At 55.7% G+C, this 26,942-nt stretch overlaps 12 protein-coding genes across 12 annotated transcripts; 5 read left to right on the top strand and 7 right to left on the bottom strand.

The window, feature by feature from the left end:
* Nucleotides 1-1,041: 1,041 nt before the first annotated feature.
* On the bottom strand, nt 1,042-3,896 carry CDEST_02801 (uncharacterized protein). Its single transcript, XM_062918960.1, has 3 exons — nt 2,780-3,896; nt 1,534-2,724; nt 1,042-1,474 (listed from the first exon to the last, which is right to left on the bottom strand). Exons 1-3 carry the CDS (start codon nt 3,866-3,868, stop codon nt 1,334-1,336), a joined length of 2,421 nt encoding a protein of 806 aa, XP_062775011.1. The 5' UTR covers nt 3,869-3,896; the 3' UTR covers nt 1,042-1,333.
* Nucleotide 3,897: 1 nt separating this feature from the next.
* On the bottom strand, nt 3,898-4,540 carry CDEST_02802 (uncharacterized protein). Its single transcript, XM_062918961.1, has 2 exons — nt 3,962-4,540; nt 3,898-3,905 (listed from the first exon to the last, which is right to left on the bottom strand). The coding sequence occupies exons 1-2, from the start codon at nt 4,084-4,086 to the stop codon at nt 3,899-3,901; spliced, it is 132 nt and encodes a 43-aa protein (XP_062775012.1). The 5' UTR covers nt 4,087-4,540; the 3' UTR covers nt 3,898.
* Nucleotides 4,541-8,320: 3,780 nt separating this feature from the next.
* CDEST_02803 (Putative glycoside hydrolase family 18, catalytic domain, glycosyl hydrolase family 18 (GH18) active) lies at nt 8,321-10,028 on the bottom strand (the record flags this gene model as incomplete). The annotated part of the gene is made up of 4 exons (XM_062918962.1): nt 8,321-9,098; nt 9,159-9,407; nt 9,461-9,559; nt 9,610-10,028. 4 exons carry the CDS (start codon nt 10,026-10,028, stop codon nt 8,321-8,323), a joined length of 1,545 nt encoding a protein of 514 aa, XP_062775013.1.
* A 1,483-nt stretch (nt 10,029-11,511) lies between these two features.
* CDEST_02804 (uncharacterized protein) lies at nt 11,512-11,788 on the top strand (the record flags this gene model as incomplete). The annotated part of the gene is made up of 2 exons (XM_062918963.1): nt 11,512-11,607; nt 11,666-11,788. 2 exons carry the CDS (start codon nt 11,512-11,514, stop codon nt 11,786-11,788), a joined length of 219 nt encoding a protein of 72 aa, XP_062775014.1.
* CDEST_02805 (Putative leucine-rich repeat domain superfamily) lies at nt 11,633-13,755 on the bottom strand. The gene is made up of 2 exons (XM_062918964.1): nt 13,467-13,755; nt 11,633-13,412 (listed from the first exon to the last, which is right to left on the bottom strand). Exons 1-2 carry the CDS (start codon nt 13,656-13,658, stop codon nt 12,333-12,335), a joined length of 1,272 nt encoding a protein of 423 aa, XP_062775015.1. The 5' UTR covers nt 13,659-13,755; the 3' UTR covers nt 11,633-12,332.
* A 237-nt stretch (nt 13,756-13,992) lies between these two features.
* On the top strand, nt 13,993-16,036 carry CDEST_02806 (Putative Zinc finger C2H2-type). The gene is made up of 2 exons (XM_062918965.1): nt 13,993-14,765; nt 14,818-16,036. The coding sequence occupies exons 1-2, from the start codon at nt 14,246-14,248 to the stop codon at nt 15,441-15,443; spliced, it is 1,146 nt and encodes a 381-aa protein (XP_062775016.1). The 5' UTR covers nt 13,993-14,245; the 3' UTR covers nt 15,444-16,036.
* Nucleotides 16,037-16,112: 76 nt separating this feature from the next.
* On the bottom strand, nt 16,113-17,204 carry CDEST_02807 (uncharacterized protein). The gene is made up of 4 exons (XM_062918966.1): nt 17,024-17,204; nt 16,840-16,960; nt 16,655-16,759; nt 16,113-16,575 (listed from the first exon to the last, which is right to left on the bottom strand). Exons 1-4 carry the CDS (start codon nt 17,027-17,029, stop codon nt 16,289-16,291), a joined length of 519 nt encoding a protein of 172 aa, XP_062775017.1. The 5' UTR covers nt 17,030-17,204; the 3' UTR covers nt 16,113-16,288.
* A 694-nt stretch (nt 17,205-17,898) lies between these two features.
* CDEST_02808 (Putative Iron hydrogenase, large subunit) lies at nt 17,899-19,668 on the top strand (the record flags this gene model as incomplete). The annotated part of the gene is made up of 1 exon (XM_062918967.1): nt 17,899-19,668. The coding sequence occupies one exon, from the start codon at nt 17,899-17,901 to the stop codon at nt 19,666-19,668; it is 1,770 nt and encodes a 589-aa protein (XP_062775018.1).
* Nucleotides 19,553-21,006, bottom strand: CDEST_02809 (Putative SUZ domain-containing protein). Its single transcript, XM_062918968.1, has 2 exons — nt 20,501-21,006; nt 19,553-20,392 (listed from the first exon to the last, which is right to left on the bottom strand). Exons 1-2 carry the CDS (start codon nt 20,674-20,676, stop codon nt 19,696-19,698), a joined length of 873 nt encoding a protein of 290 aa, XP_062775019.1. The 5' UTR covers nt 20,677-21,006; the 3' UTR covers nt 19,553-19,695.
* A 274-nt stretch (nt 21,007-21,280) lies between these two features.
* On the top strand, nt 21,281-22,141 carry CDEST_02810 (uncharacterized protein). Its single transcript, XM_062918969.1, has 3 exons — nt 21,281-21,497; nt 21,556-21,754; nt 21,906-22,141. Exons 2-3 carry the CDS (start codon nt 21,601-21,603, stop codon nt 22,025-22,027), a joined length of 276 nt encoding a protein of 91 aa, XP_062775020.1. The 5' UTR covers nt 21,281-21,497; nt 21,556-21,600; the 3' UTR covers nt 22,028-22,141.
* Nucleotides 22,142-22,662: 521 nt separating this feature from the next.
* On the top strand, nt 22,663-23,612 carry CDEST_02811 (uncharacterized protein). Its single transcript, XM_062918970.1, has 2 exons — nt 22,663-22,996; nt 23,053-23,612. The coding sequence occupies exons 1-2, from the start codon at nt 22,891-22,893 to the stop codon at nt 23,397-23,399; spliced, it is 453 nt and encodes a 150-aa protein (XP_062775021.1). The 5' UTR covers nt 22,663-22,890; the 3' UTR covers nt 23,400-23,612.
* Nucleotides 23,613-24,980: 1,368 nt separating this feature from the next.
* CDEST_02812 (uncharacterized protein) lies at nt 24,981-25,761 on the bottom strand. The gene has a single exon (XM_062918971.1). It carries the CDS (start codon nt 25,707-25,709, stop codon nt 25,344-25,346), a length of 366 nt encoding a protein of 121 aa, XP_062775022.1. The 5' UTR covers nt 25,710-25,761; the 3' UTR covers nt 24,981-25,343.
* Between the last annotated feature and the right edge of the window lie 1,181 nt (nt 25,762-26,942).

Genomic DNA, 26,942 nt, shown 5'->3' on the forward strand with positions numbered 1-26,942 from the left:
CGTGGTCCCCCCCCACACTCTTTCCTCGATTTTTTCCTTCTCCCGCTCAATGGGTAGCGCAGGCACCTACGGAGTACTTGCCCACCTAGCTTCCAAGCAATAGGCTGGGAAAGGGGACCGTCGTATCCTGTCAGAGGGAAGGGGGGTCGTATTAACTGGGGTGCCATCGGCCCTATCGGCGGGGGGAGGCGGAGGGGGGAAGAGGTTGGCTGGAGGTGTTCGCATCCCAACTCACTTTTTCACCGCTCCGGGGTGGGAATGGACTCTTGACATTTTTCTGCCTTCGGGAGGCTTGGTCTGTGTGTTGGGCATAGAGACTTTTGCCGGCGACCGGGGAGATGCACTCGAATATCCATGGGGTTTTAGTCAAGCAACAGCCTAGAAGGGAGGTGAAGGCTTGGGGTTCCACCAAGCAGTAGGTTGCCCATCGATTGCGAAACCAAAAAGTCTAACTGGAGAAAGAAATTTGTCAAATAAGGTAAAAAAAAGTATTCTCGTACGGTTCAAGATGATCTACAGCATATGAAGAGTAGCATGACTCGGCAACGTCAAGCGGACCATAACCCCTGTGCCGAACCACCGAGTCTCTTGACTGTCCCCTGCGACAGGCGCAAGCCAAGGTCCCCCACATTATCTTCAGCGTGACAGGCAGGTTTGACGACACTCTGCAGAGTGTTATGCATTCTGCAGGACATCAACGACACCATTCGACCATACCCCCTTACATACTGATTTTCAACCACGAGCCAAAGGGACGGTCCGAATTCTCCTGCATACCGCCGGCATGGACGCCAAATACCACACCGGACGGACGGTCGTCCTCCTTCCCCACGCCCGCCCGCTTTGGCAAGTCTATCGTCCCATCCGAACAGCGTCCGAGTCTATCTCCTATCACCCCGCGGCCAAAGTAACCACCGTGGCCGCTAACGAGCTGTTCATCTAATGTAACAACCAGAAACGCGGAGACTCCGCTGACAGGCATCGCCGTCGGGCCGGTTGACATCACACCCTAATGCCGTCTCGGATCCTAACCGTCACATCGTGCCGCAACTGAAAGGAAGAGTTTGCACGTGCTAGAGAAAAAGGGAGAAGGGTATTTTGTATTAACTTCCAACATGGTGCGAACTTTCATCACCCTTCCTCCTACCTATCCTAGGTGCTAAGCCCGTGTGTGGCTACTATGGTGAGAAGCGATTCGTTTCCCCAGGCCCCCCTGTTGGTCCGGCTGAACGAGCCAATCGCGCAGGTCTTCCTGATTCTGTCATTCAAATCGTCATCACATTACCTGCTTCCTGCTTGTACCCGCCGTGTCTCTGCATCTTGGATCGACCAACTAGCCAGCCATGTTGCCGTTGGTGCTGCCAAAGGGCATCCCGGAGGCGTCTGTTTCCGGCGAGGACTGGCCAGGATAAATCTGCTGGAAGCCAGTGTCCGGGGCCCAGTTCGCGTTCTGGGTGTACGTCTCAAAGGCGTTCTGGAAGCAGTGTCAGTAAAAGAAGCTGCCATGCAGTATGGGCGGAACTCAGAGCCTACCCAGTCGAAGTTGGCGGGGAAATCCGCGCCGGCCTCAAGGTTGTTAAACATTGAGAACGGAGACCCCGCATTGTTCATACCAAAGTCGCCTTGGAAGTTTGGCGTCATGCCCGTCCCCGTCATGGGTAGTGACACGCCGAAATCCATGCCGCCACCAAAGTTGTTGGACGCCTGCAGGCTGCTCTCGATGGCAGCTGCCGTGTTGGGTGTCATTCCGCCCGAGAGCATGCCCAGCGTCATGGCAGCGTTGTGTTCCGGCTCCATCTCGGGGCTACCATCGAAACTCGGCAAAGACCCGCTGCCGCCGCCGCCACCTTTGGAGGTCTCTGCGTCGGCGTTCGGGCTCTTGATCTTTTGCAGCATGATCTCCAGAATCTTGGACGCCTTGTAGGCTTCAACCGACCCGTCGGCGAGCCCTGCCCAGATGTCCTTGGTAAGCTCGAGGCTCCTAGTCATCTCCAACCTTTGCTCTGGCGTCCAGAATATCGCTGTCTCCGATCTTCTGCGTTCGTTACTCGTCTCCGCCACTCGATCGAAGTGAAGGTCAAGAGCGACCAGCATGGCCGAAAGGAGAAAGTCCTTGGTGGCTATTGAATTGACAAACCACTTCAGAGACCGAAGTCTGCCGGTTGGCTGTGATTCCCGATCAAGCGTGATCAAGTGCCGCAATGTCTCCAACGCGGCCTCGACTGCAGTCCTACGAGAGTAGGCATATCGCGGGTTTTGCCTGGCCCGGGGAACGTACTTCTTGTGCAGCAGGCAGATGATCTTGTTGTACAAGACGTTGATGTTGAACCTCGCAATAATCAGCGTGACTGGGTCGTGTGAGCCCTCCAACGAGGACACCTTGAGATGCGGCGGGATCTCGTCGTTGATTTCCCGGAGGCGAGCGTCAAACCGCAGAATCTCGTCGTACGGCAGTTGCCTCCCCACTCGATTGGTCGCCTGCAGAATCTCGCCCATCTCAGTGGACAATCTGGACTTTGCAATCATGTACGCTATAGGCGTTGGCTCCGTCTTTGGTCGTGACGGGGGCAGTACTTTCGTGTCCAGTCCGAACTCCTCATCAAAGATGTTGTTCGGCAATTGAGTATCACAATCATGACCATAAATCATCGAAGGCAGACCGACTTGGTGCGAAAAGAAGACATCTGCCATCCTGACTAGTGCCCATGTCCGTCGTCTCATTTCCTGGAAAGCGTGTTAGCCAGTGTCTGGGGGATGCACGCTGCTCTCGTCAACTTACAGCTTGAAACGGCGTTATGGTGGGGAACCATTTGGCGTCCCGGTGGTAGCCCATCCGGAAAGCAACTCTGATGAGAAGCGAGACGATCAAATAGATTCCCAAATCGGCATCCCACCTCGACGAATATTCCCCAAAGACATAGAGAATCATTGTCTCTACGGTGTACTCGACCGGCCTCGTGTAGTCGGCCGCGATTAGGCACTGTACAGTCCGCAGTCGATATTCCGACGCCAAATCTAACGCCCTTCCTTTCCACTCGGGCGGCTCATCTCCAACCTTGTGGTAGCTCAGCATGGCGAGGCACAAGATCGAGTAGAGAAGGCCCAGCCACATGATTGGCGTTTTTGAGGGGTCCTGCCAGTGTGCGCGCAGTTGTTGCTGGAACGTGGGCGCATGGATAATGTTGACCGCATTGTCCATCGAGTTGAAGTATCTAGAGCACAACACCAAGATAGTCGACTTAGGCGGCAATTCTGCTCGCAACTCGACTTCGCTGGCGGGCGTGGCTCCGAGGAGGAACGTAGGACCCTCCCTGGCGCTCGCCGGTTTTGACATCATGACCTTCTCGTAGCTCTTCTCCAAGTCTTTCTTGTGGTTGCTGAAATAGGCTTTGACCTCCGATATGTCCTTCAATATCGTATGCCAATGCTCCTGGCCGACGTACATCGACTTTCCCTTCTCTGTGTCGACCTTCAGCACGCCCAGAGAAGTGGCCAACTCGCCGTCTGGGTCACTGTCATCGTCCTCGTCGTCGCGCATTCGCGTCTCGTCGTCGGGATCCGCCTTCCCTGATTTAGGTGTGCTGTCGGTGTTCGACTTTCCGGTCGGCGCGCTAGTTGCTGCGGCGGTGGCTACTGCCGAGGTAGAAGGGTCAACAACAGCACCCCCGTGCATCAAAGACAAAACTAGGCCTTCTAAGCGGTCAATACGGTTCTGCATGTCATCAGGACTTGAAGAGCCTTGGCTTTGATTCTTTTTGCGAGTGGAAGGCGTCGCGTAAGAACATGAGGACGCGTCACCGCCCTCACGTTTCATGCAGTTACTGCACGGGTGGCCCCTATCGCACTTCCTATATGGAACGGTCAGCATGCGCAGGGGAGGTCGTGTTCCGCGGGAGTCTCACAATCTGCGAGACGCGTTAGCAAGCTGAAATGTGAGGGTACAAATTACTTTCATGCTTACTTCCTCGTCCTACAGGGGTAGCAGCTGAGGGGGACTCTGTTCCTCTTCCTCACGACCCGGAACTGCTCCTCAGGAGAGCGGCCCGACCCCGAGGAGGGTGTCGTAGATGGTGGTGTGGGAGTCATGATGACGGCAATGGAGCTTGAGAAAGCAAGATATGCGTCGAAGACGACTTGTGACGAGGTCCACTGGCTGGAAGGCGTGTTTTTAAGCGCAAAGTCCTTCCCAGCTCAACACACGTGATAGCAGTACCACTGCCCGAAGAGAAGTAGTGTTAGTTCTTGCGGAACGGCCCAAATAAAACAAACCCGTGATCCGAGATCCGGCAAGGTAGCCGTTGGAGTTCCGAGAAGAGGGTACAAGATATAGCCAACGAACTGAGCGATGACAACGGCGTGTTCTGTATGCAGCTTGAAAGACCCGGGAGGAAGCGGGTGCGGTAGATAAGCCGGTACAGACGTCGTGTGCTTCAACAAAGATCTCGCCAAACGGACAAGGTGCAAGTAGCACCGGCGTCGAGCTTCCAGACCGTCGCGCTTGAACGTTTGTTGGACAGAGAATGACAATCCCTACTAACACCAATGTCAAAGATGTCGCCTCAGTGACAGTTGCTTCTTGCCGAGCTCTTGGGTTGCACGGGAAGTGACAGTCGCAAGGTATTCTGGCGTGTCGATAAGCTGCGGATGTAGCTGCGATATTGCGACAGAACAAGGAGCTCGGATTCGCCTCACTTTCGAGTCGATCACGGCCGTGGCGAGTCGAACCGGTCGGCCTGCGTACGGCGAGGACTGGAGAAGGAGGGTCGGGGTAGATTCCGCGATGCGCAGGGAATGACGTGCAGTGACGGTTGGCTTCGAGGGGCCAAGCAGGAAGTTGCGGGCGCAATGTAGGGCACCGTCGATGTCTCGCAGGCTACTTGTGGCCAGTGTCGAAAAGCAGTAGCGCAATCAACGTGGTGAAAATCATACGATGGCGGGAAAAGAAGGCAAGGCCTTGTAAGGTCGCGGTCACTCTGGCGGCGGTGGTGGCGGCGTCAGCTTCTGGTGGCACGGGCGGTGGAGGGAGTTGCATTGGCGGGCAAAGAGAAGGGGCGCAAAGCATGAGGTTAGAAAGTCACCACTCACCGCTGTGAAGGTACTTTTGCTCGGAGCTTAGGGTAGATTTTGGCGCGCGAAGGAAGAAAACGGAATGACGACCACAATGCGGGTTGGCAGTGTTCACCGTGGAGAAGTCGCCGTGGGAAAGGTCTGCAACGGATCAGGTTGCGCGACTGGGGAGACAGGGGCAGGCGGAGGGGAGGAGAATGGAGGGGGAGAGTTGAAGTTGTTGCAAGCCGATGGACTTGGAAGATCCGATAAAATCATGAACCAGCAACCCGCCCGCATCAGCTCGGCCGGCACCTCCCAGGAATGTAATTGGCAGGGGTGACCTACGCCCAGGGGGCGGTTTCCTTGAGGGGCTGCCACCAGTAATCCTTCTCGCCTCTGAAGATAGGTACCTAGTGCGCATGGTGTTTTGTCCATACCAATTACGCAGTTCTGTCCTTTTGTGCCACGGCTTACCATGTAGTCAGTGTATTACATAGGTAGGAGGTAGGGTAAGGTACGCCATGCTGTTGCCTGCTAAGAGCTTACCCGGCACAGCTTGGGCTCACCATGTGATGATAGTGGGGAGATCGTGCACACCCAACAGAATGCCCTACACGTGTAACCACACTCGACTCGACATAGTACCGATGTACAAATACTTTTATACTTCGACTTGAGGTAGGGTGCCGCACACGTACACATACTCGGGTCGTCGACATTGGTCGATAATACCGTTATTGGAAAGGGCTCGGGCAACCTGCAGCCTCCTGCTGTTAGCCATCCCCAGGAGCTGCCTTCCAGATGCCTGCCTCTACGCTTGATCTTTATGGGTCCCAGCTGAGGGGCTGTCTGACTCATCGGCAAGATTCACACTTCTGTAAAGAACTGTTGCAAACTCTAGGACTCTATTTCTTTTACCCCCCTTAGCAGCTCTGTATCTGGGATAGATCCCTGAACAACTCGGACTGCTAGCGGCTCAAAGACCCACGTCTGGACCTGCGGCGGAGTTAACGGATATAATTATGGGGTCGGCGTCATCAACTACCGTCTGGTCTTGAGCCAAGACTTTTTTCCACTTGACGTTGCCAGTGTAAAAGTACGTGGCGTAGTAGAAGTCATTCAAGAGACAAGGTCTTGTTAGCCTGCCGTGGCCCTAAAGCTAGTCTTGACGTTGTTCGCCGTACACCAGGAGTTTGCTTTGCCGGTCCATCATTGGCGCCTTTCTCAACTCGCACAGCAGACGTCCAGCATCGATTGGGGCCTCATTGTAGTCCACCTCAATAGCATACCAATATCCAGGTACTAGGTAGTAGGTAGGTACTGATGACGAAAGCGGGGTGGCTTGGAAACTCCAGACCCAGGGAGGGAGGCCCCGCTCCACAAGGTCCAGAATCGTCTAGGCTAACCAATAGGCATCCAACTCACACTGCCTGTGTCGTCAACCCTCCAACCCCCATGAAGCCCGTCTATACGACCGATGCAGCAGCACTACGCCTTTTGCATCAAGCCCACGTCAAGTGCTGAAGCTCAAATTCCATCAACAATTCCAACATAGGTTACGCAACTCATGGGACGCGCACACAGTAGCCTGGAACAGAAACAACACCTCTCTGCCGTAGATGGTTCCATTAAGCCAATCGCCGACAAGGGTGCCATTATCATTCATGTGCATAGGTTCGCCGTCTCTCGCCGGGTGACTCACCCCTTTTCAGGACACGGCACGTCAAAAGGAAAAGGGGGGCGGTGTCCAGGCGAACGTTGGTCTCAACTGCCCAGAAGGCGATCGGAACTTGTATCGCCGAGGATGTGCCGTATCCTGAGTTTGAGTCTCTTCATGTGTCTCGATCGAGTCACCAGTCTTGCCGACCCAACCCAAATCCATCCGAGATTCCGTCCCAGACCAACGGCGACGGTTTATCCGTGTCCAAGGTCTGCCACAAGCTGACCTCGATCGGCCAACGTCGGTACTATTCCCAAGCCGTGCCGATGAGGGGCCGACCCCCTTCCACATCCACGATCTCCCCCCCAAGTAGGAGCCACCTTTTCACCGGGGTCTAAGCATTGTCCCCAGATCCAAAGCCTATTCATGGTAGGGCGTGGTCAAGTGCTCGATAAGTCTATTTGGACCGCTGCCCTGCTAGAATTCGCTCGGCTAGTCCAACTAGCAACCAGTCAACACCCTCAAGCCTCCCGACTAACCCTTATCCACCCACCTACTCAGCGGACCGCAAACAGTATCGGCCCAACCGCTTGTTCGCCCCTCCCGTCAGCACTAAACACTTATCGGCTTCTGCCGAAATGCAGAGCCAGGACCTTGGGACCATGACGCCAGGCGTGAGCAGTTTATCCATCGTTCGCCGGCGGGGAGATCCAGTGTAGTGTGCCGGCAACTCTGAAATAAAACCCACTGTCCGATGGAGTTGATACCGTTATTTCTATCGGCAGAACGGGTCCGCTCGAGTTGTTCTATGTGCCAGCGGAGCCGTGATACAAAGGTACCCTCCGACGAGACGGCGTGCAAGCGGGACGTCGACAATGCTCCTGCCGGAGCAAACATAGGCTCATGGTATGGTGGGCTTTGCACAGGAAGCTTTGCGTCAAGGCGCCAACACGAACAAACTCCTGCGATGGTTCAACCTAACTAGGAGCGTGTCGCGAACGTTCAGCCACGCCCAGGCTGAGTGTGTGCCTCTGAGCAACGTCGGACAATGCACGAACCCCCTTCTTTCAAGGGTAGTTAACGATGCCTTCGTATTCATCCGTCGTTGCCTCTCCAGAAACTAATATCCAGTGCCCTAGTCCGTTGTAAGTGGACCCAAACAGCGGCATCGCAAGCGATCGACCAAGCCTCGTATACGTACGCTACTTAAGCCAATCATCATGTTTACGAAAGGCTTAATCTACTGGAGAGGAATTAAACTAGATATAAAGGTCGAAGTCAACATCACCATTACACTTACACAGTGGTGGGGGTTGTGCATACAACATATATATCAGTATGGAGTCATGAGACTTGGTAGTTGGCGATCAAGACGGTCTGTGGCGATTTCAAAACGGGGCGGGCTCGCCATGGAAGTTTTGTCACGTCTATCTCGCTCAATCATCACTCACGCTCGTGGCTCGTAACCCATCCATATGCAAGCTCGTCAATCGTCTACTAAACACAGAACCCCCTCCGGCCATCCAAGAAGAAAATGAAACCCACATGTTTGACGCCTACGGAATGCTCAAAACCAATCCAAAGAGGGAATAAAAGAAAAACACAATCTCCTCATGCCAGATTGTTCTTGATGTTGACGTACTGGCTGTTGGGGTAACTAAGCCAGTTCTGCGCCGGGTCCAAGGTGCCCATCTTGCTTGCCAGCGCGCCCACAAGACTGCCCTCGCCCTTACGGTCGCCTGCCGCCTCCCAGAACACGGCGCCGCCGAGTCTTTTCCTGAGGAGGTAGTCCGCCTTGAAGTTGGCGCTCTGGAGGTTGTCGTACGTCACCAGCTCCCGTGAGCCCACGTCGTAGCTGTACAGCGCACCGGCCGTCTGGTCAAAGACCTCAACGGCGCCGGCCCGCGGAAGCACCTTGTAGTGCCACACGCCCTCCTCGAGGGACCCTTGCCCGAGCCCTTTGTACGGCTTGCCGATGCCGTTCGTGTCGAGGAACGAGCGGCCGTAAAGCGGGAGGCCCAGGACGATCTTGTCGCTGCGGATGCCCTGGCCGAGATAGTACGCCAACGCGGCCTCGGTGCTGAATTTGGTGGCCTCGGGGTTGGACGGATCGACAAATAGGTTGGCTTGATGGCCCGACGTAGTGTCCCATGACCCGGCATAGTCGTAAGCCATGAGATGCCAGGCGTCGACGTAGGGGTCCATGCCACGCAGGTCCATCTTCTGATAGTGAGTTGGGCCAGCCGGGCAGGCGATGGTAAGGGCGAAGTGATAGCCGGGGGCGTACTGCGCGGCGTGCTTGTCGAGCTCCTCGCGGCAGATTTTAAGGAGGGCTACGAAGTTGGCTGCCTCCTGGGCGTTGGTGGGGTATTCCCAGTCGATGTCGATCCTGATTCACTGGTTAGCTCCGAACTTGGGAGATCGATTGTGTATCGTCTTGGAAACTCACCCATCGAAGCCCCAGTCGTGCATGAGTTTGATGGCAGACGTGGCGAAGCGCTGGCGGCCTGCCTCGGTTGCGGCAACAGGGACAAATTTGGGCGACCACGTCCAGCCGCCAATAGAGAGGACGAGCTTGAGTTTGCGATTCTGCTTCTTGATGGCGTACAGCTGCTTGATGCAGCCATATGCGTTCCCGGCCTCGTTGGAGTCACCCGGGTACTTTCGTTGCGTGTCCGACCAGGGGTCGGACGAGAACCTACGGCTGTCAGTTCCCAGCTGTGGTATGCCTGCCTGGTGTCGTCGACTTACACCTCGCCATCGGCAGCGATGTCGGCGAAAGAGTAGAGCAGGTGCGTCACCTTGTCAGCGGGAATGTCTGCTGGTTGGTAGTTGGCTCCGTAGACGCCCCTGGCCCTATTAGCTACAGTCTCCTTTGATCCTCGAACGGCTCGACTTGCCAGTTTGTGAAATACAGCACATTTCTGTATCCTGACGAAGGTGTTCCTGGGTTCGTTACAGGCGGCGACACGACACCCGTGCTCGACGTCTGAGGAGGGGACACACTAGAAGACGCTGAGGGCACGACAGGGGGAACCACAGGCGGCGAGATGACAGGTGGTGCCGGCCCTTCCGTCGGGGATACCGGAGGAAGAAATGAGGACACGATGATGGAACCCGGCCCCGGCCCCGGGGCTGAGGGGACCACCGACCGACTCGCAGTCGTGGCAGCCTGTGACATGGGTAGGGTGACCCTTGTTGACTGAACGACGGTCTCCGGGCTTTTGCAGCTCGGCCGTACTGTGCGAGGCTCTTTCACGGGCACCGCGCCCGCGATGGACGCGAGGAAAAGAAGTAGAAGGAGATTTGACCCAATCATGACTGCAAGTGACTGGAGAGAGCTTGTGATGATCGACAGGGGAAGAGTGAAGGGAATATCCGAAGCCATAGCTGATAAAGAAGGATGTTCTTATTGCTTTCTGATTCTCTTGTTTAATCGACGGTGCCAAGGGTTGACGAGTGGGTGGAAAGGGGCATGCTGAGATTCGCCTTGAGAAAGAATGCGCAGGGTTGGCGGCACAGTTGACCAACCCCCAGACCAACCGACAAGCAGTGGTGAGGAGAACATGGAATGGGAGGTTGTATAGTCCATCTCGCTCGCCGAACCCTCAACATGAGGGTCATGATCTGGAGACTGGCTGCCACACGGAGGAATGGGGGCCGCCGAGGGGACGTAGTGGTCCAGCTTATGGGGGCGTCTGAAACGTGTGCTGGCTGATGAAAGTGTGAGACTCAAAGACAGTTGTTTGGGTTTTGATCGCTTCAATGTAGGGGCCAAATCTGGGTGGCCTGGCCATGAGAGGTTGGCTTGTCAAGACATGATGCACTCTGCTTGATCAGTTTTGATATTGGTATTCTCTTTAACGGAAACCGGCGGGGAGAATGTGATGGTCCACGACGGCAAGCTTCGGACGAGAGCAAGGGGCTTCCAAGACTGTTATGACGCTGTTCTGTGTGTATAGTCTTCTTTCCCCTGCAGTCATCGCTTGGAGTCGGTTAGACACCATGTAGAACGCTCGAGTGTCGTCAAATTGAGTAGGTGCTGAATACCTGTGTGGTTGAGACGTCAGACAGCCGCAGGCGGCTAAAGCATCGAACCCCCTGCTTCTTTTCAGGTACGATGCACTGCGACACGCTGAAGAATGAACCCTGCCACCCCGGCCGCGGCGGGACCGCCCAGGCGACAGCGGACCCCAGCTGGGCGCCCTGACAGCTGCCGTCCCATCCCATCTTGGACGTGCTCTCACGGCATCGTTGCGAGCTTGTCACGGCCAACTGGCAAAACCCAACTGGTCGTGAAATGGGGCCGTCAAGAGGGCATTAAATACACCTCTTTCACGGCTTGCCACCAAAGGAACACGAGCAACGGAGAGATAGCCGCTACAGCAGCGGGTCGCAGGACCTCGTTATAGCGCCCAACCTCACTTACACGGTAGTTGGGCCGCCCTCAAGAGCTATGGCTCGGCCAGCATTCCAACGATACATGCTGGCTCCTGTCCCCAGCCATCGATTAGAAGCAAGTACTTGTTCAATAATTTTGTGCAATGTCTCGCTGACACCCTTGTACCAAAGACCAGTGCCAAATAGCCAAAACAATGTAGTGTACACACCACTGTCAGCAGTAGCCCCCATCTCGACCGCAACTGCAACGTTGACGAACTGTACATTTCACAACAGTCCCCCATCACACACTACCACTAGCGACAGTAGTATTGGGGTCCGCGAATCGCTCAAAAATCACAACAAGACTCATTCGCCCTCAGCCCCCCCTTCCCTTGTAATCAGCCCGCCCCTGCGTCACCATGAACCTCAAGACCGCCTTTCGCGCCGGCCGGAATCGCCGCCGCCAGCAGCCCGCCAACGACCTGAAGCGGAACAAGCACGAGCTCGTTTTGTGGGTTCGTGAGGCTGCCCTGCTGTTCTAGGATGGGAAGTAGGCGCTGCTGGGATGGGCAGACCCACGAAAGCAGCGTGCTTGTTGCGAAAGTGAGGTGGAAATACGATAGCACGGTGCGGAAGACGAAGAAAGTGATGCCGACGTCCCGGAGGATATCGATGACCGAGTCGGTCGTCTCATAAAGGTAGTGTCCTGTCAGATCGTGTTCAGCAAGGCGAGATGATGATTCATGGATGTGTAAATGGCGTTTGTAGCGAGGTTAACCTGAAATGGTTGGCTTGTTTCGTTTTCTTTCTGACTTGCAAAACTGTAAGAGGGAAACAATATACCATCTCTTATATACTGCAATTTCTCGACCTAGTGCAATTGCATTTTGCTGTCCTGGTGAGCTGGCAGTCTCATGGACGCCATGCGCATGGGGTGATCGAGGAGTGACGGTACCAGGGGCATTACAGACGGCCTTGTGCAGTGCCCCGGATATGTGCTTTGGACTACACAATGCCACCGTGCTGAGTGAGCCCGTTGTTCATCTCTACCAGAATCAAAAATCAAAAGCCTCAATACAGACCGTTGCCCAATTCTGCCCGGCTGCCACCTCAATGCTGTGGGGGATGAAGTGTAATTTGGGGGGTATCGTGTCTGTCTCCTCACGCCTGTAAACGGGGGCCATTCCTCTTGCGTTCCGTCGTCTAAACCTATAAACCAAAGGAAACGATCCATCCAACCCTAAATCTCCGTCTTGGACAGCTTCTTGGTCAGGTCGTCCACCTCCTTGTCCTTGAGCTGGACGGTGGGCCCCTCCTGAGCCTCCTCGGCCTCCTTGACGAGGATTTCGGTTCTCTTCGCAGGCTTCGAATCCTCCTCCTCAGATTCCTCCTCAGATTCCTCCTCTTCCTCCTCGTCAGAGTCCTCGCCCTCGAGGTCGCTGAGGCTGTCGAGACCCCACGCGTCCTCGTCGACAATGTCGCCGCCGATCCTCTCCTTGCGCTCCTCAAGCTGCTCGCGGATAGCGGTGACGGATGGGTCCTCCTCCTCAAACTTGTTACCGTTGAGCTCAACTTTCTTCAGCGCAGGCAGAGAGTCGGAAACGGCACTCGCGATGCCAATCAGAGCCTTAGGGGTGATGTCGTTGAAAGCCAGGCGAAGAATCTCAAGCTTGTCCTGCTTGCCCTTAGCAAGAGCTCTCGCGACGAGAGTGGTACCCTTGGCTGTGAGGTAGGCATCGTTGAGACCCAACTCCTGGAGGTGCGACCATGTAGGGAGAACACTGGCCACAGCCTTGGCACCCGAGACGGTAAAGGTGTTGTCCTGGAGGTCAAGGATGCGAAGCTCCGTCGCGTGGTTCAGACCCTCGCTGATGAGGTGGCTGATGCCCTCCTGGCGAATGCCGTTCTGGACCATCTTGATCTCCTTGATCTTGTTGTGGAGGCTGAAGGCTTTGGCCCAGGCCTGCATACTGCCATTCTCCAGACGATTGCGACCACAGATAACAGTCTCAAGGTATGGGACATCCCTGCCTTCCTTTCTCGCCGCCTCTTTTTTGGCGTGCAGCTCAGAGAGCGCATCCGCCACCAGGATACCGGCGTGGGGGCCGAGGCCGTTGTTGTTCAGATACAGGTGCTGGAGGGGAACGTGGGCAGCAAGGAAGGCAACGACGGGTGCCTGAGTGTTGATACCAAAGGCATTGTCGTTCAGGTTGATCGTCGTGAGTTTGGGAAGGTTGAGGATCGAAGTGAGGAGGGAGGACAGGGCCTCGGGGATTTCGCTCAGGAGGCGGCCAGTGAAAATGTCGGAGAGGTCGGCGGACTAGTCGAATTCGTTAGCAGTTTCGCATACGTATTGACGCTATCAACAACATACCTGGAGGTTGTTCTTGGTAGCCAAAACCTCACCAAGACGCTTGCAAGCGCCGACGCCCAGGGTGTTTCCCAGGAACCTGACCTCCTCGACGTCGGTCGAGCGCAACTCGACGATGTGGGGTTCAAGGTCATCAGCAGTGTCGAGCTTGAGCCCCTTTCCCTCAAGGGAGAACACCTTGCGCGAGGACGCCATAATGAGTAGGTCGATGGGGGAAGTATAGTGGAAGTGCTCAAAGCAAGGTGGCAGCAAGTGCGCAAAATGAGTGTGCCTGTCCAGGTGTTGTGGTCTTGGTGGGGGTGGGGGGGAATAAACAAAACGAATTCGACCTCCAAAGACCCCTCGGTTCACAGTTGCAGGGGCGGGTGCCTGGGTTGTGCCAGACACATACAGGGGGGCATATCTTGCAGCTGTCAGTATCGAAGCCCAGCTGACAACAGCTGCAATTGCTGTCCCCGTCCGAGTTGGTTCGCTGACTGGACCCACCTTTCAGAGCTCCCGTGAGCCACGGGCTCGTCGCGACACTGGATCGAGCCCAGGCGCAAACATCATTAAAGTTGTCAGGAGCGCGGCCAACCTGATTTCTCCAGCAATTGGTTTGCCCTCAACTAGATCTTGCCATTTAATTCATCACCTCCTCCTCCACGCTGAAACCCTCTCATATCCCATCATTTCAATCTCAGTTCACCCTCCTGGCGACAATTAATTCCACGACTCAACATCAAACAATCAAACAAGTGACAATAATTCCTGCATCTTTCGAAGAGCTCTCCATCTCCAACATGGCTCGTGGAGACTCGACACCGCCCGAATCGCCATTGTCATCAATGGATAACAGCGATGCCTCCGATGAGGAGGTTCACGACTATGAGGACGAGTCGCTGCTCCGCCCTTCGAAGCGACAGAAGCTGGGAGCTGCCTCGACAACATCTCCCGCAGTCGTCGCCGAACCTGAACCTGACGCTGTTCCCGAGCCGGACCCGTTGGACGGCATGTCGGACGTCTCATCAGACACCTCCGGCGACATTCCCAGTTCGCCAATCAACGCCAAGCTCGATGAAGAGGACTTCCAGGAGCAGGTCACGGCGTGTGCCTGGGAGGGCTGCGACGCGGGTGACTTTGGCAATATGGATAAGTTGGTGGACCACATTCACAGCGATCACATCGAGAGCCGACAGAAAAAGTACACATGCGAATGGATTGGATGCAATAGGAAGAGCATGGGCCATGCCAGCGGTTACGCTCTGAAAGCCCACATGCGTAGCCACACTAGGGAGAAGCCTTTCTACTGCTATCTACCAGGTTAGTCACGCCGTTCCCCCGCCCATCTGAGCATGCTGACTGACCGACACAGAATGTGATCGCTCATTTACAAGATCCGATGCGTTGGCAAAGCACATGCGCACCGTCCACGAGACGGAAGCCCTGCGCCCTTCCGATCCTGTTCCTAAGTCCATGCAGGCTGGTCCTACGGGCAAGGGCAAACTGAAGATCATCATCAAGACCCCTCAATCACATGCTGCAGGACAAGATGACGCCATCGACGATGGTGCGGACGACGACGAGCTCTCGGCTGACCTTTTCACGCCCCTGACGGAGGCACAAGGCTTCACCGCCGAGGAACTCAAATTGCCTCTCGAGAAGCTCTACAAACTTTGCAGGTTCCAAGTTAAATGGGCCCAGGATGAATCAGCCAAGCTGTCGGAAGAAGTGAAACACTGGGAGAAGCAATACAAGGACCTCTGGCGCGAGAAGGAAGTTCTCTTCTCCCAGGTTGTGAAGAGCGAGGTCGACTGGCACGAACGCCGGCAGGCAGTGCTCTCTGGCGCAGCAGACGTTCAACTCTCGGGTGTGCTTGAAAGCCAAGAGGGCAACTCTGGTGCGACAAACGGCGATAGCTCGAACTCTCGACAAGATTCGAATCCGAATGATACACTGGCCAACGGGACCGGCTCAACGGAGATTACGGCAGCCGGCTAGCATCAGTCGCCGCCACCCGAGACCTTGGGGAGATACACCAACAGTGTAGACTGGAACAGTAACCCTCTTGAGATCAAGGGATGGTTGGGCATGGATAAATCTTAAGGTCCTTGTGTCAACATATGACTGGGATTATTCTAGCCATTGCCTCACCCTAACGCATGAGCAAACCTGTCCGGATTTTCCTGTACTCTCGATGACCGAAGAGAATACGCTGCAGACAACGGATGTCTCTTAAGGTCAAAGCAACGCATGCCAACACGCGGAAGTGACAGCAACACCAGATCCCCCCTTACAATGATTTATCGACAGTGCGGAAGAGGAGACGAGTTCGGACTCCTGCGCCTCAAGACAGCATGCTTTGGAGTTTATCGGGGAAGAGTGATCACGATTTTTGAGCATCAACGTCACGGGAGGTTTCGGCAGGGAGTAGATGGACCTCATGGTCTGTCTGCGTACGCTGAAGGGCGCTAGAGCGAGTCTGGCAAGCTGGAAAAGGCGCATGGCGTATCATAAACTAAATAGGAGAATAGTCCATCGTTGATTTTAATTTGATGAGGAGCGACACTGTCGCAATTTGACGTCTTAATCTCGGCCACTTGCTGTTTAAAGATGTTTCAAATGCGGCGTTTACGTCATTGCATGTGGTAGTAGGAATATGGCTTTGCCAAATATCTTGTGTAAAATTTGTATATTCTAGCAAGGCTGCTCCGGTCCTTGACATGTCTAGTTGGACCGACGGCACCATGCCATACGTATCCCGTGATACTTTTTGTTGCTCGAACACGACCTTTCGAGGCAGCCAGCATTGCTTACCTCGTCGTCAGGGGATGGACGACACACACTTACATGCCCTTCTTCTTGGTGCGGTACGACTCTGTGTTCTTGAAGGGAAATGAGCTCGTGTCCTTATCGTAGCCGTGCTTCTTGCTGTGGCGCGACTTGTCGCCGGCGAACATGAGGCACCAAAGGCCGAAGACGGCGAAGACGGCGCTGCCGAGACAACCGAAGCCGAAGGCCGTCTGGCCCGTCCGCAAGTACCTGCTGTAGCAGTAGAAGGCGGCGGAGGCGTGGTGGATCGAGGAGAGAACCAGGGCGGCGTTGGCGTGAGGGGAGACGGTGCCCGGGGGAGCTGTTTGAACGGGGGGTTGTTAGCATGGAGTGCTGTATCAAAAGGGAGCGAAGGATATTAGAAAGAGGCTACTACTGACTTTGGTCTTCGGCTGTGAGGGGCACCGCGCCGGTGAGGGTCACGACGAGAAGGCCCAGGGTTAGAAGGGCGAAGCCTAGGGAACGGGCAAAATAATCTTCGAGAGCTGGGTGGCGGCGGTGGTTGTTGGTTCACGAGTCCTCGGGAGGAGAGGATGGGGGGGAGGGGGGTAGAAAAGGGACTCACAGCCTGCGGCCTGGTAGTCTTCGGGGCGGAGTAGGTTGGTGATGAACCTTGGCCATATGATGAGCGGGACAGCCTGGGTAGCGAGCCAGCCTAGGTTGCCGAAACTGAAGGTTGATATCGCCTATCGTCACGGGATACTGGTCAGCGGGTTCATGATGGACGGGCTGTGAAAGAATACGCATACGTCCATTGCGGTGTCGGATTCAGCGGTCAGTGTCCGAGTTTCGGTTATCGTCTGTTTGCAAAAAATAAGCTGGTTAACGGAGAGTTGCAGCTTTCATGATGTATAAGTAAGTATCTTGAAATCTTGACATTAGGTCGCTTCAATAGCTCCCACATGGCGTGGGTGACCTCAGGTGAGTTGGTTCGCCCAGCGACGTCATTGGGCCTCCCCGGCCCCGCGAGAGGCGTGTCCCTCTTCCTCCTTGCTGTGAGCCTAGCTTCCCTGTCAGTCGCCAGCCAGCTGCACCGCCTGCGAAGAATGCGCTCACTCACCTTGTACTTTTTTACTCTTTCGGGCCTTCCAGGCTCTCAGGGGTCCTGGCTCGAATCCGCCCGGGGGTATTCTACGTACCAGGGCAGGTAGGTAGGCCGACTCCTCAACTCACTGTCCACTTTTTCTTGTCAATCCGCCACCTGCCGATTTCGCAGTGCGTGCCCTGTGGATTCTCCGATTGTGCGTTATCAGCGAGCTTTCACCTGCAAAAGCCCAGTGGTGGGGGGCTGATTTGCAATCAATCCTGTTGATTTATTTTCCTCAGCTGCCGAGTCGTCCAACCCGTTTGCGCATCTCCGGTTTCGTGGAGTCAGAAGAGAGCGAACGGGCGAGCAGCATTCTGATAGAAAAGTCGCCTCGATTCATTTCTGAAGTACTTTTCGCCCACGGTCTTCATTACAACGGGTGCTGCTGTAGTTCGAAGTTCCTCTGCTCTCAGATCCAAGCACCCAACGGCCTATTCTACATACGCCCTTTCTCTCTCTCAGATCTGCGTAGCGCATTGCCCCGCCATCGTCGCCTCCCCCCGCCACCTTCGCAGCCAAACCCCCTCGCTCAGCAAAATGAGCGCGATTCTCTCGGCAGACGACTTGAACGACTTCATTAGTCCAGGCGTCGCCTGTATCAAGCCAATCGAAACCCTCCCCTCCGCCGCGCCTTCATCGCAAGACGCCTCCTCCCTCGAGCACGAAGTAATCCTTGACGGCCAGCCCGGCTCCGCCGCCGCAGCAAACGCTCCGCCGGCCGAAATCTCCTTGACAGACTGCCTCGCCTGCTCCGGCTGCGTCACCTCCGCCGAGGCCGTCCTCGTGAGCATGCAGTCCCATACCGAGGTCCTCAACACCCTCGACTTCGGCCCCGCGCTGCGCATCGTCGGCCCCGATGGCAGCGGCCAGTTCCGCGTCGATGGCCTCGAGGACGAGAGCCGCAAGCTGTTCGTTGCCAGCGTGTCGCCCCAGACGAGGGCGAGCCTGGCAGCCGCGGCGGGGGGCGGCACGACCGAGGAGGAGGCCGGACACATGCTCGAGAGGCTGCTCAGCGGACCCGAAGGCCTTGCGAGCGCGGGGAAGCACAGGAATGGATTCACGTGGGTCCTAGACACGAACGTCGCGCGCGAGGCGTGTTTGGTCCTCGGCGCAGACGAGGTCTTGGGCGCCGAGAGAGCGCCTGCGTCAGCGGCGGCGGCGGCGACGAAGCCCATCCTCACGTCGTCATGTCCCGGCTGGGTGTGCTACGCCGAGAAGACGCACCCGTACGTGCTCCCGCACCTGTCACGTGTCAAGTCGCCTCAGGCGCTGATGGGCACGTTGCTCAAGACCACTCTCAGCAAGAAACTCGGGATCCCGCCGAGCAGGATCTGGCATCTGGCCGTCATGCCGTGTTTCGACAAGAAACTCGAGGCGAGCCGCGAGGAGCTCACCGACTCAGTCTGGGCGGGAGACGGGCTTCCAGGCAGGGGCGTCCGCGACGTCGATTGCGTCATCACAAGCAAGGAGGTCCTCATGCTGGCGGAATCAAGGGGCTTGAATTTCTTTGACGTCCCCCGGAGCAAGCTTAACCACCAGCGTCCACTTTTTCCCGACGCGCGTCTGGCAAGCTTCCTCTTCCCCGGCCACGGCGCCCACCGCTCGTCCCGGGCGGCCGGAACGTCCGGCGGCAACCTCTACTTCACCCTTCAATCTGTGGCCTCCAAGCATCCCAATTCCCAGATCCAAGTCGTTCGCGGACGCAACGCCGACGTTGTCGAGTTCATCGTTGCCTCTTCCGCCGGAGACCCGATATTCAAAGCCGCCAGATACTATGGATTCCGCAACATTCAAAACCTGGTACGCAAGCTGAAGCCGGCACGGCCGTCCCGCATGCCCGGCGGCAAGGCGTTCGGCGCCGCCAGGCGGCCGACCGGCAAGTCGGCCGGGCTTGAGTATGCCTACGTCGAAGTCATGGCTTGCCCCGGTGGCTGCACTAACGGTGGTGGACAGATTAAGGTCGATGACCCCATCATCGTCGAGCGCAAGGGTTACGAGGTCAAGCCGGGGCCCGAGGAGCAGAAGTACTTTTTGGCAGAGGTTGACGAGGCGTACTTCTCGGCGGAGGACTCGGACGGCGAGGACGCTGTATCCCTGAACGGAGACGCTAGAAGAGATGTTGTTGATGGAATTTCGCCTTCTTATATTCGGAATACCCTGGCGCATTGGGCGGAGATTACTGGCATAGACCTCAGTAGACTGGCGCTCACCACGTATCGCGAAGTGGTCAGCGACGTGGGCAAGGACAAGGTGAGCGAGACGGAACGCGTTGTCCAGCTGGCGGGTAAGATTGGCGGGGGCTGGTAGCTTTCATGTCGATAGGATAGTAGTAATTCAGCCCTCATTGGTGCCTCGTTTGGCGAAGCCGAAACCTCTTCCACTCCCATCCGGTCCGCGTGGCGCTCGCATGGCCTGTTTGGGTTGGTCCTCGTCCCTCGGCGTTGACCGGCCAGAATGCGGACCGGAGTCGCCCCCTCGCTTCTGCAACCCGAAGCCGCCCCCCCGGGGCGCGTAGCCGGGGTCGTAGAGCTCGCGGCCGCTCTCGGAACGAACGGCGTCGGATCTACTGCTGCCGGGCCGTCTATAGTCCTCTTGTCGACTCGAGTGGTTTCCTCGGTGTCCGCCGCCACGACCGCGTCCCCTACCGCGGCCGCGCCCCCCTCCTCCTCTCTCGTTCTCGCCACCTCTGGGAGGGGTCGTCGTCCCGGGGCTTGACGCACCAGACGAGGGGTTCGACTCGCCAAAGATCTTGGCACGTGCCTCCTCATAGCGCCGCTGCTTCTCCTCGAGTTCGCGCTGCTGCTTAGCACGGATCTCCTCGGGGGTGAGCTGGGGCTTCGCGTCGGCGCGCTGGTCGTCGGCGTCGTCGTCGGCGAGTGAAAGGTGAGAGAGCAGGCCGGTGACGGGGTCGCGGCGAGCGATGGTCCGGGGCGCAGGCTTACGGCTGAGAACCTTGACCTGAGGCTTAAAGCCCGTGGCGAGGGGCACCGAGGGTTGGGCTTCGAGGAAGGTTAGAGGCGTGGGGGAATCGCTGTGGCAGTTGGGAGTGTCAGCAAGTGCTCCTAATGGCAGGCTCGACTCGAAATAGGAATTGCGTGGAGCTGCTGGAGGGAGACCGGGGCATCCTCAATGAACGTACGCTGATTCCCAGAGCTTGCGATTCGACTCGGCGTGCTGGGCAAGGCGCTCTGCTTTGCTCATCGGTGCCTGCGGCTCAGGCTCAGGCTGCAATGGTGCCCCGCCATCCAGCTTGTCGGCTGCTGACTCCCAATCATCGTCCTCCCAGGCATCAGGAACAGGGGCGTTCTTGACCATTTTGTTTAGATACTTCAGTCAGACCAACTGTTGGGCTTGGTGAGTAGGCTAGTTGGCAGTTGTGTCGGATATTTGTTTTCCAAAAGTTAAGGGAAGTAAGCCGGCACCCCCCCCAAAAGGTGCTTTGCTTGGAAGAGGTTGGAAAGGGAGGATGAGTGTGCTGTGACCTTCACGGGGCGAGCGGTGAGGATAACTAATGTGGGAGCATTGGAGGCTTTGAGGTGGTGAACGCAACCCAAAGTTGGAGTTTGGTCAGTACTAAAGGAAGTTGGTTGTTCACAATTGTACAATGAAAGAAGAAAAAAGGTGGGATGAGTTGAAGTTAACGGACCCGACCCCTAGGTAGTTGATTATGCCTGGACAAGAGTGTTCCGCTAAGACAGCCATTTTTTATTTTATTTGACCTCCCCTCAGCTGGCAAGCTGGACCTTGAGACTACTTTTAACTGGCAGCACTCCTCCCGCAAAGCCGAAGTACTAACAGAGTCTCATTTGCGGGCCTGTGTGGAGGGGCACCAGGGGTCAGCAGGCGCATCGGATCTTGGAAACACCCTTGGGGATGGTGGGGTTGCCCGGACCGGGTGACAACCTACCTACCAGACGACATTCCGCCCTTCACACACGTTGCCCAGCTCACTGCATAAGCAGGACTGTCATTAGACAGCCATCCTCACTTTGATTCTTCCAATATTCTTACTAAACATCTCGACGCTTATCGATGCTTTTGAACCCTTTTCCTAAATCTTGAATCTCGCTTGTTGTGATCTCTTGACACACCCCCAATTTCCGTCATTCATTATTCTGGCGCAGAGTGAGCAACCTGTAAGCAGACACGTACAACCCTTCGGGTTGTGTTTACAAGCGCTTGATGTGACTACAGGAATCTATCGCACCTCCCATTTCCCGTCTTAAGAAATCATATAAAATGGCAGCCGGTTCCACCAAACTCCAAACACCCGGCTCCGAGGCCGGAGGCGGCGCCGCCGACGATTCTAAGGCGCCCAGCTGGAACAACAAGAAGGCTAGAGACGAGTTTGAATCCTTCAAGGCAAAACTCCTCGACCAGCACTTCGACCCGAGTAAGTTGCATCAGTAGTTGTTTCGCGTCTTCTCTCTGGGAAGCTCGACACATGGACTAAGCGGTCCTTCGTCTTGGGCGATTCGCCGTCGCGTAAAAGACATGCCGCCGTGCGCAAACGTGTGACGCATGCTAAAAGACGTCGTTTCCAGAGCACTTTCACGATCCTTTGCTCCCCAGAAACGGCTCTGACCCTCGAAATAAGCCCAAAGGGACGCCGGAGATTGAGGGAAGGATCGACCAGATCATCGCTCAGTACAAAGCCCGAAGTTGAGAAGTTAGGCGTCATCTCCCACGCACGGATGGGCAACTGTGTATTCTAGACGCAACGAGCTTCCATATGTATCAAGTATATGATTCAGTCTGACGAACCGCATACAGGCCTTGTGCGTGGGCATTTTGTTTCGGGTTACCGTCTTTTGTTGTTGGACATCTCCTTTGAAGTTCTCAAGTCTCGGTCGAGCGAGAACGTTTCATTGCGGCGTTTTCTTTTCTCGATTTCAAACCCGGTGGAATGAAACCGATGCAACAACACCCGCATTGCTTGGTTAGAAGACCTGACTCTTTTTGTTGAATCCGTGGCCTAGTGGCCTAGTGAGTGCTGTGGTTCTCCCAGGAGGCTTGTGGAGCTTTCGGTGAATGGGGGTCGCTGTCACGCGGAAATGGTCATTCACCTCACCCACCTAACCATATGATCTCTCTACATGCCGTCATTTCTCTACTATACAGCGTCAAAAAGACTGAACCACTCCCGTATTTCATCTGAGCCTGGTCGTCCGTTTCCAAGCTGGTGGACATCATTTGTATCAGTTGTTCACATCGAGATCAGCCTCCCTAGTGCTTGACCTATATCTTGACCTCCCACTACCCTTCTACACCCTCGTTCTCCTTTTCTTTGAAAGTCTAAGTATACACGCAGGCCATTGCAGTCGCATCAAATATTCTACTTCAGAGAGGAAGAGTATCGATAGTCTGCTCTCACGAGTCATTCTTAGTCTTCAATACTTCGTCATATTTACCCAGCCCTCCCTCACCTACATCAACAGCGCCGGACGCCCTCCCAAACCTGTCGCATTTAGCCTTTCCTGACACGCCACCATACCACCTCACCTCAGAACAACATCTAAACTCAGAAACATGACCTCAACCAAAGAAGGCCAGGAGTCCGCCAAGAACACGCCCCCCGCGGGTCATCACCCCTCGACGGCAGCGGCCTCCACCCCCTCGCCGTTCGAGGTTCGCAGTACGATCCCACAAACGATTATCCACATCCAGCTCTCCAACTGACCTCTCGAATAGAACAGAGCACTACGGCTCCGCGCCCCTACCGCCCTTCCGACATCCTCATCTTCCCGCCATCCCCGCTGGCTGCGGACATCACCATCGTCAGGATGGCGCGAGAGGCCGCGTTCCTCCCGAGTCCTAGACTCCGCCACAATATCCCGCAGCAACGGCAGTTATCCATACGACCGAAGCCCTCGCCCCTCGCCGCGGCGCAGAAGCGCCCCAGAATCTTGCTCTCGACCAAGAACTTCAAGTGGGTCAAGACCTGCGACGCCCTCTGGGTCAAGGTGCCCGCGGCGTCGAAAAAGCAGAGGGTCGTCCTCAAGATGAAGGGAAAGAAGGTTCGCACACCGAAGGTCTAGGTACAAAGATGCAATTGACTAGCGAGATACGAATCATGACGGAGAAGCATCATAGGGGCGTTTGGAAGACTCAAAGCGTGTGAACTGGGCATCAACTTTCTCCCTGTCGGTGAGCATCGGCATGGTACGGTTCATTGAAGGTGTGGCGGTTTGGAATTACTAGCATAGACACAAGCGGATGGATACCCAAGTATAGCGATTTGGTTAATAAACAACGTGTATACAGTTGAACCTACAGTCGTGAGTCCTAAGTAGTGATGCGGGTTTCGGATCAGGCACCAAAGGGGGAACAGGGCCTCTGTGACATGTAGTCAGCGAGCCAGTGATCAGTATAACCGGCGCATAAAGGCTGATCTCTGCGAAGGTGTCGGCTTTTTACTCCAAGCCGAGAAGTGCTTTGGCCACTTTGAGATGCACAGAAGGCACATGGAGCGAGTATCCCGCTATGTCATTCTACTCCCATATCGGGCTTCTCTTCGTGAAGGTAAGTGGCTTCGTCAGTGAATGTACGAAGAACGTAACCTTCTAGGAATTCGTGATGTCGTAACCAAAACCAACCCGGTCTTTCACAGATACCTGCTGGGTAACGGGGTGAAAGTTGGCCGAGATAGAGATCGGAATGTGATGCCGTCTCTAAGCAGGTATAATTCATCCGGGCGGCACAGGAGGCACGGCAGATATGCGACTTGTCGGACCGGACAAGACCTATGTTATATCATTGCTCGATGAGCAACGACGGACACACAGTGGGAGTCATTCAACACCATAAGGTCAAGACTGCAGTCAGTCGCATCCTTGTCAGGTCAGCACTTCGCTACCTGGCAGCGGTATACGGCAAAACGCACGCAGGGAATCAAGCCTCTCCCCCCCCTGCGCGGCGGAACGCGAATAACATCGGGCTTGTATGTGTACGCATGACGGCTTCGGGCCGGCAGACGACAGCCGACGAAGGGAAACAAGCTCCTCTGCCGCCACTGAGGGACGTGTCGATGTTGTCGGTGTTGTTCAGCCTCTGAGATCTCGACTGTACTATACGAGAGTGTCATCCCTCTTCCCGATTACCAACGTACCGTCGAGCGTCTATATGAGAAGCGGGGTCTACCGGATGCACGAAGGGTCGTACGAAAAGCACGTAGGTTCTTCGGCATGTGGCCTCCGAATTGGAGAGGGGGGCAGCAGAGAGGGAACTCGGGCCCAGAGATTGGACAGGCCACTTGAATTCTGCCGGGGGATGCCCGGGGTTGGAGAGATGCAGATCCGGCGGTTCGGGTCGAGCATTCTTCGGACGAGGACTGCTCCGGGTTGGGGATGCGAAACGTCGACGAGAGACAGTCTGTCTGCTGTGTCGCATACCATTGAGTCGAGGGGGAGAAAAGACTTAGGAGGGCATATGAGAACGGGACGAGGCATCTATGTACATCATCAAACACCACGGAAAATGGTTCTTGAAGCCCGCAAGTCATCGGACAAGGTATATGCGACTTCTGCATACGCCAGGCTTTCTTGTTGGGACACATATCGGTGTCTTGCAGTAAGAGGAGATTTCATTACATACGATGTACATACATAGTAAAAGAGAGCATCGCGGTCGTCTGACACGACCATGGACCGGTCGCCAAACGTTTTTCCAAGGGCATGTCCCGGCTGCAGCGATTCTTGTATATCAAGATGAGCGCCCGAACAGCTGGCAGCCATGGCAGAACATGAAGTCGGCCATCGCATCGGTTGCGCGGGATCACACACAAGCTCAATGACTCGTAGACGTAAAACAGCCATGTCTCGAACGCTGGGCAACGTCGATCCGGACGGGGAACCACGTTGGAGAGGACGAGGGAGGGAGGGCAATTGACGTAGGGGATCCCACCAGTTACGTAGCAGCGGGAGGGTTTCCCCACTCAGGGATGAACGGCGGGGAAATATTGGCAGGCGTCGTTTGACTTGCGGTTATCTTGCACCACCTATGCGTGTGGTGTGTAAGTCGTGGGAGGGCTTTCGCCTTATTTGGCGGAATGAACGATATGGTGCGGGCAATGGCGCGGAAAATTTGAGATTCAAAAGACGGTTTAGGGGAATCCGAGTGTGGTTGCACCGAGTGTATCCATACCAGTACAATTGGTGGGATGTGTGTGTGTGTGTGTGAGTGTGTGTATATAAAGAGTTGCATAGAGAGGCCATGTCATGAAGAACCAAAGCCCTGGACAAGGGCAGTAGACCGTATCGAGATGAGCGAGGAGTGAGGGCGCGACGCCGGCCAATGCCTATGGCAGTTGCGTGTGAGCGTGCACTGCATTGATGCGTATAAGTTGACATTTGGGGTAACTGAAGGAAGGGGGAGGTTGTGAGCTGGGGCTGTCTCGAGACATTCCAGGCCTTGACAGTGTCTTCGTTCGCAGAGTCCTATGTGAGTGACGGTGTGAGCAGGATTGGGGGTCGTGGAGGGGACTGGCCAGAGCAGAGCAGCAGAGCCCCCTTCTTGGCCCGGCGAGGGAATCAAACCTTCTTGCAGGCGTGGCCGCAGGAGGTAAAGCGACAAGTGATACGATGCCCCCCCCGTGCGTGTTCATACCGCTGGCTGGATGGTGGCCAGAGGGTGTCGCATTGCAACCAATGCTTCGTCGCAAACGCTGATGATGATGTTGGTTCGTCGGCGGTCTTGACTCATCCTCCTTGTCAATCGAATCGTCCATCCAACCCACCCATGCCCCCCGCGGCTTGGACGCCCATGTCAATAGCGGGGGTCGACGGTTTCCCGAAGGGGATCCCTCAAGTCGGCGGTCTCGGAGGGAAGCTGGTAAGCACGCATCCCACAACCTCAAGCCTGGCTAGAGCCAGTCGACGCCATCTCCCATGTGCCCGTTGTCAGTGCCTCGCACAGTTGAATGTTGCAGGAAACGGAATGGACGAATCCATGGTGGTCTGCGTCGCTCGTGTCTCTCAGCCGCCGTGGCAAGGTCTTGGATATTGGCAGGGTGGTTGCGGCCAGAACCTCCCTCAAACCGGGAGGGCGCTGAACGCCGAACATTCCTACAGAGGCCTTCCCAGTTGGTTCTAGAAGGTCGTCTGGAACAACACTCCCCTGTAAGCTGGGCAAAGCCTTCCTACATGCATAGTAAGTATGTGTGTAGGTAGGCAGCCGAGCGGGGAAGAGACGTGATGGAGGCCTAGACTGTTCCAACCTCTTGAACGGTTCGGCTTCAAGCACGACGTCGACAGTCTCGTTTGGAGAGCTGTATCCGTACGTGTGGAAAGAGAAGCAGAGATTTCGAACATCAAACCATGGGTCATGACTACCTAGGTACTTTACTGGTCCTTTGGCATGAGGCTTTCGTGAAAGGCCGGCGGGGGCAGCGAGGGGTTCAATTGTTGGGTACTGCAGACACAGTAGAGGCAGGGGCTGTGGTGGTACTGGCGTGGGCTTTTGTTTGCAGATGAGGTGCGGGTGGGACATTTGCAGCCTTTGCATGTATGTACCCTTCTTAGTGGGCAGACAGCAGATAGTCACCCAGCCGCCTTTTCGTTAATACCTTGCCTACCTACCTCCTT

Source organism: Colletotrichum destructivum, chromosome 2, assembly GCF_034447905.1.
Source record: "Colletotrichum destructivum chromosome 2, complete sequence".
NCBI lineage: Eukaryota > Fungi > Ascomycota > Sordariomycetes > Glomerellales > Glomerellaceae > Colletotrichum > Colletotrichum destructivum.

Excerpts from the sequence above, each read along its gene's own strand:
- CDEST_02810 (XM_062918969.1), top strand. The coding sequence starts at position 21,601 with ATGGCAGCCGGTTCCACCAAACTCCAAACACCCGGCTCCGAGGCCGGA. Across the intron at positions 21,755-21,905 it reads CGACCAGCACTTCGACCCGA|AGCACTTTCACGATCCTTTG; the intron begins GTAAGTTGCATC and ends CGTCGTTTCCAG.
- CDEST_02806 (XM_062918965.1), top strand. The coding sequence starts at position 14,246 with ATGGCTCGTGGAGACTCGACACCGCCCGAATCGCCATTGTCATCAATG. Across the intron at positions 14,766-14,817 it reads TTTCTACTGCTATCTACCAG|AATGTGATCGCTCATTTACA; the intron begins GTTAGTCACGCC and ends TGACCGACACAG.
- CDEST_02809 (XM_062918968.1), bottom strand. The coding sequence starts at position 20,676 with ATGGTCAAGAACGCCCCTGTTCCTGATGCCTGGGAGGACGATGATTGG. Across the intron at positions 20,393-20,500 it reads CGCAAGCTCTGGGAATCAGC|CGATTCCCCCACGCCTCTAA; the intron begins GTACGTTCATTG and ends CAACTGCCACAG.
- CDEST_02812 (XM_062918971.1), bottom strand. The coding sequence starts at position 25,709 with ATGTCAACTTATACGCATCAATGCAGTGCACGCTCACACGCAACTGCC.
- CDEST_02807 (XM_062918966.1), bottom strand. Across the intron at positions 16,760-16,839 it reads AGACTACCAGGCCGCAGGCT|CTCTCGAAGATTATTTTGCC; the intron begins GTGAGTCCCTTT and ends GCCGCCACCCAG. Across the intron at positions 16,576-16,654 it reads CCTCACAGCCGAAGACCAAA|CTCCCCCGGGCACCGTCTCC; the intron begins GTCAGTAGTAGC and ends CCGTTCAAACAG.
- CDEST_02805 (XM_062918964.1), bottom strand. The coding sequence starts at position 13,658 with ATGGCGTCCTCGCGCAAGGTGTTCTCCCTTGAGGGAAAGGGGCTCAAG. Across the intron at positions 13,413-13,466 it reads CTACCAAGAACAACCTCCAG|TCCGCCGACCTCTCCGACAT; the intron begins GTATGTTGTTGA and ends GAATTCGACTAG.
- CDEST_02811 (XM_062918970.1), top strand. The coding sequence starts at position 22,891 with ATGACCTCAACCAAAGAAGGCCAGGAGTCCGCCAAGAACACGCCCCCC. Across the intron at positions 22,997-23,052 it reads CTCGCCGTTCGAGGTTCGCA|AACAGAGCACTACGGCTCCG; the intron begins GTACGATCCCAC and ends CCTCTCGAATAG.
- CDEST_02801 (XM_062918960.1), bottom strand. The coding sequence starts at position 3,868 with ATGCTGACCGTTCCATATAGGAAGTGCGATAGGGGCCACCCGTGCAGT. Across the intron at positions 2,725-2,779 it reads CCATAACGCCGTTTCAAGCT|GAAATGAGACGACGGACATG; the intron begins GTAAGTTGACGA and ends CACGCTTTCCAG. Across the intron at positions 1,475-1,533 it reads TCCCCGCCAACTTCGACTGG|AACGCCTTTGAGACGTACAC; the intron begins GTAGGCTCTGAG and ends CACTGCTTCCAG.
- CDEST_02802 (XM_062918961.1), bottom strand. The coding sequence starts at position 4,086 with ATGACTCCCACACCACCATCTACGACACCCTCCTCGGGGTCGGGCCGC.